The 17,570-nt window shown below is 41.2% G+C and overlaps 1 protein-coding gene across 2 annotated transcripts in view; it reads right to left on the bottom strand.

The window, feature by feature from the left end:
- LOC128704887 (uncharacterized) overlaps positions 1 to 17,144 on the bottom strand; it is a 179,646-nt gene extending 162,502 nt beyond the window's left edge. Inside the window, exon 1 of one of the 2 annotated variants that reach the window (XM_070104321.1) lies at positions 16,516 to 17,144. In XM_070104321.1, coding sequence (XP_069960422.1) covers positions 16,516 to 16,720 — 205 coding nt within the window. In that variant the 5' untranslated portion in view covers positions 16,721 to 17,144. The remainder of the gene's footprint in view (positions 1 to 16,515) is intronic. The other variant, XM_070104322.1, reaches the window with a different exon arrangement.
- Between the last annotated feature and the right edge of the window lie 426 nt (positions 17,145 to 17,570).

Below are 17,570 nucleotides of genomic sequence, written 5' to 3'. Positions count from 1 at the left end.
GGCCTATATACCTTGTACATGTACTTGTAGAAATAAAGATTTATTTCCACTGGGGTTTTTGGTTGTATTAAGCACAAGATATTTCTTTGTACAAATACGTATTATGTCCAAATAAAAAAAATAAATAAATAACTAACCATAAGGTGTCGATAAGTGAGGAAGATTTACCGTAGTTTTAAGTGGGAGATTCATCGTATACAGTTTCTGTGCCCCTCTAACGAGAGAAAAAGACATGACTGGCAGTTGAAATTATGAAGGTTGACAATGTAGAAAGCCCAAGAACCGAGGGTATGGTTCTTAGTGAAGGTGAGGTAGGCGGGAATGCCACACAACCCACATGCTGGAGATTCCCAATTTACCAACCCCTTCACTTCCTGCTTCTTGTAGTCTTAAATGATTTTTTCCTACTACTGCAAAGGCAACTAAAAGTCATTATTTCAGCCAGTAAAAGGGTAAGCTGATAGCTTCATCACAGCGCGAAAAAAATACCTCGTCAAATATTTTAGAAGAGTGTGGGTCTGGGCATCAGAGTGAACCACTAAGACCACTTGCCGATCCTATCATTCCACCATTTTTATCATTCATACCCCGCAAGCACTCATGCCATAATGAACTGATGCAACAAAATATGTAGGAGAAATAACAATGCGACCTTTCCGCCTGTATATATATTTTTAAAGGCAAGCACGTGGCTAAAACAGTTAAAAAAACGCAGAGCTCACCCCGACGGCAACGGGTAAGATGGACGGAAACAACAGGAACAAGAGAAGAGGGAGAGATGCTCATACGTTCTCCTCATATATATCGATTTATCCTGATATATATATCTCTCCCCTTAATTTGCCGATGACCTGCGTAATGGCAGTATATCCTAGTCGTCACCACATGCGTTATATTAATGGCAGAATGAACGTAGACGCTACAAAAGGGGTAAATCATGAGGCAATGGAGCGAGATGGAATGGCGTAGTGTCGTTCCAACAGGGAACTACACACACCACCATCACTACCTTTACAAATATTTTTCATTTTCGTACATTTCTCCAGCTTCTCAGAGGCGACATAAAAGATATAATCTTTGTATTCTTGAGCTCACAATAGTATTAAAATTCCACATTTCCCCCAAATTATATTTAGCCTACTCAAAAATTACGCTCACATCTAAACCAAATAAAAATATACAAAGCGGAACCTAAACAAAATTAACCACTTAACCGATGTACACTAGGAACATAACTCGCGTTCTTATAGGAACAGTTAAGTGTTAGGAAGTTTATTTAGGTACAGATACACATAAATCCAGTTACACAAATTATCGTACGCGGTAACATAGACATTATCTGTCCGCTGCAAACTTCTAGATAATTACACATACGTTATTTATGACGATTTATGTAACCTTATTCATATTTACCTGAATAAACGTATTTATCTCGGCATCAGAGTACACAGTAGTACAGTGATGGCGAGTTTGCAGGTTCGAATCCTGCTGCTGGACTAAGAGATAATTCGCCTGTTTGCGAATTGGTAAGCGTAGTAAATTACCTATAATAACTGGAGACTACCTGGAGGTTATTCCGGGGATCAACGCCCCCGCGGCCTGGTCCACGACCAGGCCTCCCGGTGGATCAGGGCCTGATCAACCAGGCTGTTACTGCTGGCCGCACGCAATCCAACGTACGAACCACATCCCGGTGTGTACACTGAAGATGCATTAAACCAGCAGTCTGCTGTACACTCACAACACTAATATTTCTGGCATGGAACATTCAATACTACCAACTTAAACATTAAAACCAGTATCAAGGACCCTAGTGGAAATAAGTAACTTCGATTTTTTTTTTTTGGGGGAGGGGGTATCTTAGGCAATTTACACGTATGTTGCTATGTATCATAATTTGTATAACTGTATTTATGTGTACCTGTGCCTAAATAAGCTCTTAGCTAAAAAAAAAAAAAAAGAAGGAACACTGCAGCAGGCCTACTGGCCCATGCGAGGCAGGTCCAAGTCTCCTACTGGCTTAAGCCAATGCCCCAACCTAGTCAAGTAGGTCACATTCTCTTACAATGCTTTATATGGATATCTGAAGATAAAGGGAGAAACTCGATCGATTAGCGTGAATAACGTCACTAAACTATTTTAAATATTCAGAAAATTAGGCTGAGCCGTTATGTTAGTGTGTGAAGGCTATAGAGGCCAAGGTATACAGCATTCTATACTCGAGGGAGGGAGGGAGGATAAGGCTGAGACAAAGGTGAGAGCATGGTCTTGGTCGGCTGGTCGGAGCGTGCATTGACTCGACAAGCGGTAGCCAGCCAGCCACAGCCAGCCAGCTAACCAATCAGACAGCCAGCTAACCACCCAGTCTGTCAACCAGCCAGCCAGCTAACCACCCAGTCTGTCAACCAGCCAGCCAGCTAACCACCCAGTCTGCCGACCAGCCAGCCAGCCAGCTAACCACCCAGTCTGCCAGCCAGCCAGCTAACCACCCAGTCTGCCAATCATCCAGCCAGCTAACCACCCAGTCTGCCAACCAGCCAGCCAGCTAACCACCCAGTCTGTCAACCAGCCAGCCAGCTAACCACCCAGTCTGTCAACCAGCCAGCCAGCTAACCACCCGGTCTACCAACCAGCCAGCCAGTTAACCCCCCAGTCCACCAACCAGCCAGCCAGCTAACCACCCAATCTGCCAATCAGCCAGCCAGCTAACCACCCAGTCTGCCAGCCAGCTAACCACCCAGTATACCAACCAGCCAGCCAACTATCCATCCAGTCTACCAACCAGCCAGCCAGCTAACCACCCAGTCTGCCAACCAGCCAGCCATCCACATAGACAGCAAAGTAGCCAGCCTACCAGCCAGGTAGCTAGCCAGCCAAATTCAGTACCACTCTTCAAGCACTCTCACTCGCTAACCCCTCTAATTCGTCCACCACACCGCTGCAAGGCTGGATCACACAATCTCCATTCCTTCCCACACCTTCCACTCCAACCTATCATTTTACTACCTTAATTTTCTTACGCAATTCCCAACGGCAGTTTCTGAGCACTCTGCAAACTTGCAAATGCAGTGTTGTTTAGTTAGCTTTGATTTGGTTAGGGTAGGTTATATAAATCTTTACGTACGGGATCGATCCCCGGCACGGGTGAAACTTAGGGTGTTTCTTTACACTTGCTATCCCTTTTCACCTAGTTATAAGTAGGTACTTGGGTGTTAGTTACATTATACCTGCTACCCACTGTTCACCTAGCAGTAAGTAGGTACGGTACCTGGGGGGGTCAATTTCAACCTAGGTTGCCGGAAATGTTCTGCATAACACATACCTGGGGTTATCCTAGGTAGTTTGCACATTAAACTATGTATGATAATTGCACTTATGTGTACCTGTAAATAAACTTAATGCCAGATAGGTCTGAATCAATTGTATCGTGTACTTGCTGGTTCATAATACATACCCTGGTTATTGTGCTACAACCAGGTGTGCAGGACACAAGTCTACCTGGAAGGTATTCCGGGAGTCAACGCCCCAGCTGCCCAGTCCTTGACCAGGCCTCGTGGTGAATCAGGACCCGATCAACCAGGCTGTTAATGCTGGCCGCACGTCAACCAACGTACGAACCACAGCCTGGCTGACCAGGTACTATAGGTGTATCCAGCTCTCGAAGGCAGAAAGGGGTCTACTGGTAATTCCCCGTATGCCTGTATTCGTAAATATTACTAAGCAAATTAAAAAAATGGCTTCGACACGTCTGGCAACGATTTGGCTGAGGATGAGGAAGTATTGGAGTGAAGACGATTATCACTTGTGATGCAAGAAGCTGTGCTCACTCTCACCACGCATTCTCCACCCACCTATTAATACTGTTCCTCATTATTTGGCCAATCATGCTCTCCATAGACTCACTAACCTCACAAGACACACAATCCTAAAATAACCAAGAATTCGCTCAGGCTTGCATCACTGCATACTTAACTAGTAACAGCAACTGCGTTATGCATGGCTAACTTCAACAATATGAAGATAAAACACAGAGCCTAGTTTATAGAACGGACCAAAGTTATTTCGCATTTTATTTCCATTCGTTTATTAACTGTTAAATATTTCAGCCGATTTCAATTAAATTGATGACGCGTTTTCTTATTAATATTTAACATAAGTGTTATGATCAAACTTGGTTAAAAATATGAGTTATTGGGCTAATTAATCTGCGATTTTATAACCTTATTCAAGTTACAAAGGTTCCTGACTCGAGGAATTAATTTATCTTCCTTGCTTCGGATCGAACCTGATTACCTCTAATTACCCATCGTGAATTTAACATAGAAACCGAACGATGGATATATATATATTTTTTGACCCGTCTGGCTAAACACTAATGAGAGAAAATATTCTATAACTTAAATTTGCAAACAAAATTAAGTAATGGATCGAGACGATATATGGTGACACCGACATAATGATTACGAAGATACTCGCTGGTGACGGGCTCTTGATCTAGGGAATTGGATCTGTGCTCCAAAATACCTTCCATCCCCCCCACATGCGCTGTATAATCCTACGGGTTCAGCGCTTTCCTGTGATTATAATAATTAGGAAGATACTTATGCACACTTCAAGACACTTATTGAGGATAAAATAATTTTCTGAATTGCTTACAAGTCTCTATAATTAAGTATTATTCACAAAAAGAGTAAAATATGACACAAACTGCCATGTATCAAAATAACCTCTCAACCTCATGGCGACAATCTCAGAGGCCAAATTCCTTTTTAAACTATGTGTACGGGGTTACAGCCACAAATATACTGAATATGCGAAGTTTATACTGAATATACGAGGTTTATACTGAATATACGAGGTTTATACTGAATATACGAGGTTTATACTGAATATACGAGGTTTATACTGAATATACGAGGTTTATACTGAATATACGAGGTTTATACTGAATATACGAGGTTTATACTGAATATACGAGGTTTATACTGAATATACGAGGTTTATACTGAATATACGAGGTTTATACTGAATATACGAGGTTATACGAGGTTTATACTGAATATACGAGGTTTATACTGAATATACGAGGTTTATACTGAATATACGAGGTTTATACTGAATATACGAGGTTTATACTGAATATACGAGGTTTATACTGAATATACGAGGTTTATACTGAATATACGAGGTTTATACTGAATATACGAGGTTTATACTGAATATACGAGGTTTATACTGAATATACGAGGTTTATACTGAATATACGAGGTTTACACTGAATATACGAGGTTTTAAGATACATACCGTACGAGGCTTTAACTAAATACAAATAACACAGATACTGTACCGGTTTAAATTACAGATACACTAAATATATAACGTATAAACTACGCACATTTCTCTCACATTACCCCAAAAAAACCTGCCACAATAAGATTATATAAACTTACAAATTTAAACGTTTAAAGTTACTTCCACCGGTCGAGGTAAAGCCTAATATTAAGAATATATTTTTCTTGGAATTAGAAGACAGGAACCATAACGTGCAATGAATGATACAAGATTAAACTTTAACAATAATAATACTAATAATAATTACTACTAATACTATTAGCATTAATAATACAAATTATAGTAATAATAATTAATTATTTATATTAATGCTACTAGGTTAGTTGTCGTGTTTCTTCCTTAAGTGAATGTGACCTGACCTGACTAGGTTGGGGCATTGGCTTAAGCCAGTAGGAAACTTGGACCCGCCTCGCATGGGCCAGTAGGCCTGCTGCAGTGTTCCTTTTTTGTTATTATTAATAATAATTACTACTACTACTACTAATAAAATAATAATGAGAAGTAAAGCCATGGATTTATAGCTTAATAATAAATACTACTACAACTACTAATAAAAAATAATTAATAATAATAAGTGAAGCCGTGCCACAAGAGAGACATTAAACTTTTATATATATGAAAAAGATCTCTACTTAGCGATTTAATTAGTAATAATGGATGAATGTGTGTGACTGGTAAGCTGCAGCAGGAACCTTGTTGAGTAGGTATCCTTTGACAAGCCAGAATGCCTTGAAAACAAGCTAGTATACCTTGAAAACAAGCCAGATGTCTTGAAAACAAGCTAGTATACCTTGAAAACAAGCCAGAATGCCTTGAAAACAAGCCAGATGTCTTGAAAACAAGCCAGACGTCTTGAAAACAAGCCAGATGTCTTGAAAACAAGCCAGAATGCCTTGAAAACAAGCCAGATGTCTTGAAAACAAGCCAGATGTCTTGAAAACAAGCCAGACGTCTTGAAAACAAGCCAGATGTCTTGAAAACAAGCCAGAATGCCTTGAAAACAAGCCAGATGTCTTGAAAACAAGCCAGAATGCCTTGAAAACAAGCCAGATGTCTTGAAAACAAGCCAGAATGCCTTGAAAACAAGCCAGATGTCTTGAAAACAAGCCAGAATGCCTTGAAAACAAGCCAGAATGCCTTGAAAACAAGCCAGATGTCTTGAAAACAAGCCAGAATGCCTTGAAAACAAGCCAGATGTCTTGAAAACAAGCCAGATGTCTTGAAAACAAGCCAGAATGCTTTGAAAACAAGCCAGAATGTCTTGAAAACAAGCCAGAATGCTTTGAAAACAAGCCAGAATGTCTTGAAAACAAGCCAGAATGTCTTGAAAACAAGCCAAAATGTCTTGAAAACAAGCCAGAATGTCTTGAAAACAAGCCAGAATGTCTTGAAAACAAGCCAGAATGCTTTGACAACAAGCCAGAATGTCTTGAAAACAAGCCAGATGTCTTGAAAACAAGCCAGAATGCCTTGAAAACAAGCCAGATGTCTTGAAAACAAGCCAGAATGCCTTGAAAACAAGCCAGATGTCTTGAAAACAAGCCAGATGTCTTGAAAACAAGCCAGAATGCTTTGAAAACAAGCCAGAATGTCTTGAAAACAAGCCAGAATGCTTTGAAAACAAGCCAGAATGTCTTGAAAACAAGCCAGAATGCTTTGAAAACAAGCCAGAATGTCTTGAAAACAAGCCAGAATGTCTTGAAAACAAGCCAGAATGTCTTGAAAACAAGCCAGAATGCTTTGAAAACAAGCCAGAATGTCTTGAAAACAAGCCAGAATGTCTTGAAAACAAGCCAGAATGTCTTGAAAACAAGCCAGAATGCTTTGAAAACAAGCCAGAATGTCTTGAAAACAAGCCAGAATGTCTTGAAAACAAGCCAGAATGCTTTGACAACAAGCCAGAATGTCTTGAAAACAAGCGAGTATACCTTGAAAACAAGCGAGTATACCTTGAAAACAAGCGAGTATACCTTGAAAACAAGCGAGTATACCTTGAAAACAAGCTAGTATACCTTGAAAACAAGCTAGTATACCTTGAAAACAAGCTAGTATACCTTGAAAACAAGCTAGTATACCTTGAAAACAAGCGAGTATATCTTGAAAACAAGCGAGTATACCTTGGAAACACACGAGTATACCTTCAAAACAAGCGAGTATACCTTGAAAATAAGTCCCCCTTAGGGGAGGTTTCCTTCATGCTAGTCAGGGGGCTCATGATCCAAGGAGTTGGATTTGTCCTCCCTTTTCTTGCATGAACCTAATTGCCCGATTACATAGGCGTCGTATAACTCTTATGGGTTTAACGCTACCCTAAACATAATAATTACCGAAAATAGGTGAGTGCGCCTTGACAATACACGAATATTCAAGGAAAATACACGAACCTTGAAAATTCGGAATATACCTTGAAAACACACGAATATATTTTGAAAATACGCATATATCTTGAAAATACTTAAGCATACCTTGAGAATAAATACCTTGAAAATATGTGAATATACCCTGAGAATAAGCATACTTCGGGCGTAATGGAACATTAAAAGTAAATGGAAAACCCCTTAAGAATAAGTACGTATACCAAAAATAAGGGAGTATAACTTGATAATAAGTGAGCATAACTTAATGAGTATACCTTGAAAATAAATAAGCACCCTTAATATATCTTTCAAAAAATATTATACCCTGCGAGTAAATTATACCCTGAAAATAGAGAGTATACCTTGAGAATATACGGGTATAACTTAAGAATATATGAATAAAATTTGAGAATAAGTTAATATAACTTAAAAATGTGTACCTTGAAAAATAATTATATATACTTCTACCTTGAAAATAAATGACATTGAGAATAATGAATATACTTTGAGAATAAGGGTTATACCTTGAGACAAGGTATACCTTTCAAATAGGTAATTATACATTATAAATAAGTAGGCTATCCTTAAGAAAAAGCTGTATACCTTAATAATATGGCCATACCTTTAAAATAATTACACCTTGATAATACGGATATATTGATTATGACTGTTGAATACGGTGTATACAGTACATTAATACTGTATACACCGTATACAGCATCAATGTACTGTATACACTGTGTAAAATGTACTCATTAATAATGATCACATCTTACACAAATAACCCACACATAGAAGAAACGACCTTACAACGTTTCGCTCCGGCTTAGACTATTTACAAAATCACAATGTTCTGTGTGCGGGTTGTGTGTGTACTGTTTTAGTTAGGGTATTGTGTCTTCTTGTTCTTTACCTTTATAAGTAAAAACGTCTTGAAAAGTGAGTATACCTTGATAAGTGAGTACAGTTTGACATGTGTACACCTTGATAAGCGAGCATACCTTGATAAGTGAGTACAACTTGATAAGTGCGTACACCTGGATAAGCGAGTATACCTTGATAAGTGAGTACAGTTTGACATGTGTACACCTTGATAAGCGAGCATACCTTGATAAGTGAGTATACCTTGATAAGCGAGTACATCTCGATAAGCGAGTATCACTTTGATAAGTGAATATACCTTGATAAGCGAGCATACCTTGATAAGTGAGTACAACTTGATAAGTGCGTACACCTGGATAAGCGAGTATACCTGGATAAGCGAGTATACCTTGATAAGTGAGTACAGTTTGACATGTGTACACCTTGATAAGCGAGCATACCTTGATAAGTGAGTACACCTTGATAAGTGCGTACACCTGGATATGCGAGTATACCTTGATAAGTGAGTACAACTTGATAAGTGCGTACACCTGGATAAGCGAGTATACCTTGATAAGTGAGTATACCTTGATAAGCGAGTACATCTCGATAAGCGAGTATCACTTTGATAAGTATACCTTGATAAACGAGTACACCTTGAAACTAGGGAACATGATACTAAGGGTGTACCAAGGAGTGTACAACCTTAATAATGAACATGGGGCATGCCTTAAGAAATAAGGGATATACCTTAAGAGTGTCTCTTGATACTGCGTACCTTGATAGTGTGGGTACCTTGATGCTATGTGTACCTTCATACCCTGCATCTTAATACTGTGTAGGTGTGTGTGTGTGTGTGTGAATGTGTGTGTGAATGTGTGAATGTGCGTGTACTCACCTAGTTGAGGTTGCGGGGGTCGAGTCCGAGCTCCTGGCGCGCGCGCGCGCGCGTGTGTGTGTGTGTGTACTCACCTAGTTGAGGTTGCGGGGGTCGAGTCCGAGCTCCTGGCCCCGCCTCTTCACCGGTTGCTACTAGGCCCTCTCTCTCCCCGCTCCATGAGCTTTATCAAACCTCGTCTTAAAACTGTGTATGGTTCCTGCCTCCACTACGTCATTTTCTAGGCTATTCCACTGCCTTACAACTCTATGACTGAAGAAATACTTCCTACTATCTCTGACTCATTTGTGTCTTCAACTTCCAATTGTGGCCTCTTGTTTCTGTGTCCCCTCCCTGGAACATCCTGTCCTTGTCCACCTTGTCTATTCCACGCAGTATTTTATATGTCGTTATCATGTCTCCCCTGACCCTCCTGTCCTCCAGTGTCGTCAGGCCGATTTCCCTTAATCTTTCTTCATAGGACATTCCCCTTAGCTCTGGAACTAACCTTGTTGCAAACCTTTGTACTTTCTCTAGTTTCTTGACGTGCTTTATCAAGTGCGGGTTCCAAACAGGTGCTGCATACTCCAGTATGGGCCTGACATACACGGTGTACAGTGTCTTGAATGATTCCTTACTAAGGTATCGGAATGCTGTTCTCAGGTTTGCCAGGCGCCCATATGCTGCAGCAGTTATCTGATTGATGTGTGCTTCCGGAGACATGCTCGGTGTTATACTCACCCCAAGATCTTTCTCCTTGAGTGAGGTTTGCAGTCTTTGGCCACCTAGCCTATACTCTGTCTGTGGTCTTCTGTGCCCTTCCCCTATCTTCATGACTTTGCATTTGGCAGGATTAAATTCGAGAAGCCATTTGCTGGACCAGGTGTCCAGTCTGTCCAGGTCTCTTTGAAGTCCTGCCTGGTCCTCATCAGATTTAATTCTCCTCATTAACTTCACATCATCTGCAAACAGGGACACTTCTGAGTCTAACCCTTCCGTCATGTCGTTCACATATACCAAAAATAGCACTGGTCCTAGGACCGACCCCTGTGGGACCCCGCTCGTCACAGGTGCCCACTGTGTGTGTGTGCCCACTGTGTGTGTGTGTGTGTGTGTGTGCGCGCGCGCGCGCGTGTGTGTGTGTGTCCCTTGAGAGTATGTACCATGAAAATACCTTGAAAGTGCCCTGGGAGTACCTTGAAAGTATGTAGCTGGAGAGTATGTATCTTGAAATTTGTACCTCAGAGTATGTACCTGGAGAGTATGTACCTGGAGAGTAAGTACCTTCCGAGTACCTTGAAAGTACCTTGAGTACCCTGAAAGTACCTTGAGAGTAAGTACTCTGAGGGTACCTTGAGAGTAAGTACCTTAAGAGTACCTTGATAGTATCTTGAGAGTATCCTGAGAGTAAGTACCTTGAGTAAGTACCATGAGAGTAAGTACCTTGAGAGTAAGTACCCTGAGAGTACTTTGAGAGTAAGTACCCAGAGAGTACCTTGAGAGTAAGTACCTAGAGTTAAGTACTATGAGAGTAAGGACCTTGAGTTAAGTACCTTGACAGTACCTTGAGAGTAAGTACCTTGAGAGTAAGTACCTTGAGAGTAGCACCTTGAGAGTAAGTACCTTGAGAGTAAGTACCTTGAGAGTAAGTACCTTGAGAGGAAATGCCTTGAGAGTACATTGAGAGCAAGTACCCTGAGTTAAGTACCTTGAGGGTATGTAACCAAGGTTCTGTAGACACCAGACAGCTGCTGACAGCACACACATAGTACTTTGAGAGAAAGTACCTTGAGAAAGTACCTTGAGAGAAAGTACCTTGAGAGTAAGTACAATGAGAGTAAGTACCTTGAGAGTAAGTACCTTGAGAGTAAGTACCTTGAGAGTAAGTACCTTGAGAGTAAATACCTTGAGAGTACCTTGAGAGCACCATCAGAGTAAGTACCTTGAGAGTAAGTAGCCTGAGAGTAAGTACCTTGAGAGTAAGTAGCCTGAGAGTAAGTAGCTTGAGAGTAAGTACCTTGAGAGTAAGTACCTTGAGAGTAAGTAGCCTGAATGTAAGTACCTTGAGAGTAAGTACCTTGAGAGTAAGTAGCCTGAGTAAGTACCTTGAGAGTAAGTAGCTTGAGAGTAAGTACCTTGAGAGTAAGTACCTTGAGAGTAAGTACCTTGAGAGTAAGTACCTTGAGAGTAAGTACCTTGAGAGTAAGTACCTAGAGAGTAAGTACCTTGAGAGTAAGTAGCCTGAGAGTAAGTACCTTGAGAGTAAGTAGCCTGAGAGTAAGTACCTTGAGAGTAAGTAGCCTGAGAGTAAGTACCTTGAGAGTAAGTACCTTGAGAGTAAGTACCTTGAGAGTAAGTACCTTGAGAGTAAGTACCTTGAGAGTAAGTAGTCTGAGAGTAAGTACCTTGAGAGTAAGTACCTTGAGATTAAGTACCTTGAGAGTAAGTACCTTGAGAGTAAGTACCTTGAGAGTAAGTACCTTGAGTAAGTAGCCTTAGAGTAAGTACCTTGAGAGTAAGTACCTTGAGAGTAAGTACCTTGAGAGTAAGTACCTTGAGTAAGTAGCCTTAGAGTAAGTACCTTGAGTAAGTACCTTGAGAGTAAGTACCTTGAGAGTAAGTACCTTGAGAGTAAGTACCTTGAGAGTAAGTACCTTGAGAGTAAGTAGCCTGAGAGTAAGTAGCTTGAGAGTAAGTAGCTTGAGAGTAAGTAGCTTGAGAGTAAGTACCTTGAGAGTAAGTACCTTGAGAGTAAGTACCTTGAGAGTAAGTACCTTGAGAGTAAGTACCTTGAGAGTAAGTACCTTGAGAGTAAGTACCTTGAGAGTAAGTACCTTGAGAGTAAGTACCTTGAGAGTAAGTACCTTGAGAGTAAGTAGCATCAGAGTAAGTACCTTGAGAGTAAGTAGCATCAGAGTAAGTACCTTGAGAGTAAGTAGCATCAGAGTACCTTGAGAGTAAGTAGCATCAGAGTAAGTACCTTGAGAGTAAGTAGCTTGAGAGTAAGTAGCTTGAGAGTAAGTAGCTTGAGAGTAAGTAGCTTGAGAGTAAGTAGCTTGAGAGTAAGTACCTTGAGAGTAAGTACCTTGAGAGTAAGTAGCCTGAGAGTAAGTAGCTTGAGAGTAAGTAGCTTGAGAGTTAGTAGCTTGAGAGTAAGTAGCCTGAGAGTAAGTACCTTGAGAGTAAGTAGCTTGAGAGTAAGTAGCTTGAGAGTAAGTAGCTTGAGAGTAAGTACCTTGAGAGTAAGTACCTTGAGAGTAAGTAGCCTGAGAGTACCTTGAGAGTAAGTACCTTGAGAGTACCATGAGAGTAAGTAGCTTGAGAGTAAGTAGCCTGAGAGTAAGTAGCTTGAGAGTAAGTACCTTGAGAGTAAGTACCTTGAGAGTAAGTACCTTGAGAGTAAGTAGCCTGAGAGTAAGTAGCTTGAGAGTAAGTAGCCTGAGAGTAAGTACCTTGAGAGTAAGTAGCTTGAGAGTAAGTAGCTTGAGAGTAAGTAGCTTGAGAGTAAGTACCTTGAGAGTAAGTACCTTGAGAGTAAGTACCTTGAGAGTAAGTAGCCTGAGAGTAAGTAGCTTGAGAGTACGTAGCTTGAGAGTAAGTACCTTGAGAGTAAGTACCTTGAGAGTAAGTACCTTGAGAGTAAGTAGCCTGAGAGTAAGTACCTTGAGAGTAAGTACCTTGAGAGTAAGTACCTTGAGAGTAAGTACCTTGAGAGTAAGTAGCCTGAGAGTAAGTACCTTGAGAGTAAGTAGCTTGAAAGTACCTTGAGAGTAAGTACCTTGAGAGTAAGTAGCTTGAGAGTAAGTAGCTTGAGAGTAAGTAGCTTGAAAGTACCTTGAGAGTAAGTACCTTGAGAGTAAGTACCTTGAGAGTAAGTAGCTTGAGAGTAAGTAGCTTGAGAGTAAGTAGCCCGAGAGTAAGTACCTTGAGAGTAAGTAGCCTGAGAGTAAGTACCTTGAGAGTAAGTACCTTGAGTAAGTACCTTGAGAGTAAGTAGCCTGAGAGTAAGTACCTTGAGAGTAAGTACCTTGAGAGTAAGTAGCCTGAGAATAAGTACCTTGAGAGTAAGTACCTTGAGAGTACCTTGAGAGTAAGTACCTTGAGAGTAAGTAGCCTGAGAGTAAGTACCTTGAGAGTAAGTAGCCTGAGAGTAAGTACCTTGAGAGTAAGTACCTTGAGAGTAAGTAGCCTGAGAGTAAGTACCTTGAGAGTAAGTACCTTGAGAGTAAGTACCTTGAGAGTAAGTACCTTGAGAGTAAGTAGCCTGAGAGTAAGTAGCTTGAGAGTACGTAGCTTGAGAGTAAGTACCTTGAGAGTAAGTACCTTGAGAGTAAGTACCTTGAGAGTAAGTAGCCTGAGAGTAAGTAGCTTGAGAGTAAGTACCTTGAGAGTAAGTACCATCAGAGTAAGTACCTTGAGAGTAAGTAGCTTGAGAGTAAGTACCTTGAGAGTAAGTAGCTTGAGAGTAAGTACCTTGAGAGTAAGTACCTTGAGAGTAAGTAGCTTGAGAGTAAGTAGCTTGAGAGTAAGTACCTTGAGAGTAAGTACCTTGAGAGTAAGTACCTTGAGAGTACCTTGATAGTAAGTACCTTGAGAGTAAGTAGCTTGAGAGTAAGTAGCCTGAGAGTAAGTACCTTGAGAGTAAGTAGCCTGAGAGTAAGTACCTTGAGAGTAAGTACCCTGAGAGTAAGTACCTTGAGAGTAAGTAGCCTGAGAGTAAGTACCTTGAGAGTAAGTACCTTGAGAGTAAGTAGCCTGAGAGTAAGTACCTTGAGAGTAAGTACCTTGAGAGTAAGTACCTTGAGAGTAAGTACCTTGAGAGTAAGTAGCCTGAGAGTAAGTACCTTGAGAGTAAGTAGCCTGAGAGTAAGTACCTTGAGAGTAAGTACCTTGAGAGTAAGTAGCCTGAGAGTAAGTACCTTGAGAGTAAGTACCTTGAGAGTAAGTACCTTGAGAGTAAGTACCTTGAGAGTAAGTAGCCTGAGAGTAAGTACGTTGAGAGTAAGTACGTTGAGAGTAAGTAGCTTGAGAGTAAGTAGCTTGAGAGTAAGTACCTTGAGAGTAAGTAGCTTGAAAGTACGTTGAGAGTAAGTACCTTGAGAGTAAGTACCTTGAGAGTAAGTAGCTTGAGAGTAAGTACGTTGAGAGTAAGTACCTTGAGAGTAAGTACCTTGAGAGTAAGTAGCTTGAGAGTAAGTACCTTGAGAGTAAGTAGCTTGAGAGTAAGTACGTTGAGAGTAAGTACCTTGAGAGTAAGTACCTTGAGAGTAAGTACCTTGAGAGTAAGTACCTTGAGAGTAAGTACCTTGAGAGTAAGTAGCCTGAGAGTAAGTACGTTGAGAGTAAGTACGTTGAGAGTAAGTAGCTTGAGAGTAAGTAGCTTGAGAGTAAGTACCTTGAGAGTAAGTAGCTTGAAAGTACGTTGAGAGTAAGTACCTTGAGAGTAAGTACCTTGAGAGTAAGTAGCTTGAGAGTAAGTAGCTTGAGAGTAAGTACCTTGAGAGTAAGTAGCTTGAGAGTAAGTACGTTGAGAGTAAGTAGCTTGAGAGTAAGTAGCTTGAGAGTAAGTACCTTGAGAGTAAGTACCTTGAGAGTAAGTACCTTGAGAGTAAGTACCTTGAGAGTAAGTAGCCTAAGAGTAAGTACCATCAGAGTAAGTAGCTTGAGAGTAAGTACCTTGAGAGTAAGTAGCTTGAGAGTAAGTACCTTGAGAGTAAGTAGCTTGAGAGTAAGTACCTTGAGAGTAAGTACCATCAGAGTAAGTAGCTTGAGAGTAAGTACCTTGAGAGTAAGTAGCTTGAGAGTAAGTACCATCAGAGTAAGTAGCTTGAGAGTAAGTACTTTGAGAGTAAGTAGCTTGAGAGTAAGTACCATCAGAGTAAGTAGCTTGAGAGTAAGTACCTCGAGAGTAAGTAGCTTGAAAGTAAGTACCATCAGAGTAAGTAGCTTGAGAGTAAGTACCTTGAGAGTAAGTAGCTTGAGAGTAAGTACCTTGAGAGTAAGTACCTTGAGAGTAAGTACCTTGAGAGTAAGTACCTTGAGAGTAAGTAGCTTGAGAGTAAGTACCTTGAGAGTAAGTACCTTGAGAGTAAGTACCTTGAGAGTAAGTACCTTGAGAGTAAGTAGCTTGAGAGTAAGTACCTTGAGTAAGTACCTTGAGAGTAAGTACCTTGAGAGTAAGTAGCTTGAGAGTAAGTACCTTGAGAGTAAGTACCTTGAGAGTAAGTACCTTGAGAGTAAGTAGCTTGAGAGTAAGTAGCTTGAGAGTAAGTACCTTGAGAGTAAGTACCTTGAGAGTAAGTACCTTGAGTAAGTACCTTGAGAGTAAGTAGCTTGAGAGTAAGTACCTTGAGAGTAAGTACCTTGAGAGTAAGTACCTTGAGAGTAAGTACCTTGAGAGTAAGTAGCTTGAGAGTAAGTAGCTTGAGAGTAAGTACCTTGAGAGTAAGTAGCTTGAGAGTAAGTAGCTTGAGAGTAAGTAGCTTGAGAGTAAGTACCTTGAGAGTAAGTAGCTTGAGAGTAAGTACCTTGAGAGTAAGTACCTTGAGAGTAAGTAGCTTGAGAGTAAGTAGCTTGAGAGTAAGTACCTTGAGAGTAAGTACCTTGAGAGTAAGTAGCTTGAGAGTAAGTACCTTGAGAGTAAGTAGCTTGAGAGTAAGTAGCTTGAGAGTAAGTACCTTGAGAGTAAGTAGCTTGAGAGTAAGTACCTTGAGAGTAAGTAGCTTGAGAGTAAGTACCTTGAGAGTAAGTACCTTGAGAGTAAGTACCTTGAGAGTAAGTACCTTGAGAGTAAGTACCTTGAGTAAGTAGCTTGAGAGTAAGTACCTTGAGAGTAAGTACCTTGAGAGTAAGTACCTTGAGAGTAAGTAGCTTGAGAGTAAGTACCTTGAGTAAGTAGCCTGAGAGTAAGTACCTTGAGAGTACCTTGAGAGTAAGTACCTTGAGAGTAAGTACCTTGAGAGTAAGTACCTTGAGAGTAAGTACCTTGAGTAAGTAGCCTGAGAGTAAGTACCTTGAGAGTACCTTGAGAGTAAGTACCTTGAGAGTAAGTACCTTGAGAGTAAGTACCTTGAGAGTAAGTACCTTGAGAGTAAGTAGCCAGGGTCCTGTAGACACCAGACAGCTGCTGACAACACACATGTGTCATAATCTTAACCAGGTGCTCAGACTTCTCCATTATCTGCTGTGTCTCCTGCCACACCTGCTCAACACTTCTCTTTCTTCCATTTTCCATAGGCCTAGGCTCACACAAATCCAAAATATCAGCGCACATCCTCCTCAGCCTATAGGCCTACCCGAAACGTGAAAAAAAAATGCTAATCAGGATTCATAGCTAGCACATAGGTTAAGCACACAGTTCCTAGGTGCTCATAGGCATATTTAGACACAATTTGAGGTATTTTTTCTATTGGAAAAGTGGATAGATAAGTGTGCCCTTAAGTGGGATTTTCACTGGGGCCCCAAAATGCACTGAAAATCACTTTCCGGCAGACTTTCACAACTTAAAACTGGGCCAGGATCACTTTAAAGTTGCTTTTGAGGACGCATAGTGTTGTATCCGGTGCGCTAGACCCTCACGGGCTCCTTCAGAAGCTGGGAGAGTAATGGAGTGGATGGGTTAGAAGAGGGAAGAAGTGGAGGAGACGAGGCAGCGTGTACCCCCGAGCACTGCTTAACACCATCTGAGGGACGGCAGCCAGCCAGACCCACCACTACCACCAGTACCACCACCACCACTACTACCAGTACCACCACCACCACTACTACCAGTACCACCACCACCACTACTACCAGTACCACCACCACTACTACCAGTACCCCCGAGCACTGCTTAACACCATCTGAGGGACGGCAGCCAGCCAGACCCACCACTACCACCAGTACCACCACCACCACTACTACCAGTACCACCACCACCACTACTACCAGTACCACCACCACCACTACTACCAGTACCCCCGAGCACTGCTTAACACCATCTGAGGGACGGCAGCCAGCCAGACCCACCACTACCACCAGTACCACCACCACCACTACTACCAGTACCACCACCACCACCACCACTACTACCAGTACCCCCGAGCACTGCTTAACACCATCTGAGGGACGGCAGCCAGCCAGAC

The sequence above is a fragment of the Cherax quadricarinatus genome, chromosome 91 (assembly GCF_038502225.1).
Source record: "Cherax quadricarinatus isolate ZL_2023a chromosome 91, ASM3850222v1, whole genome shotgun sequence".
In the NCBI taxonomy this organism is placed as follows: Eukaryota; Metazoa; Arthropoda; class Malacostraca; order Decapoda; family Parastacidae; genus Cherax; species Cherax quadricarinatus.
This window is presented reverse-complemented; position numbering and strand designations above follow the sequence as displayed.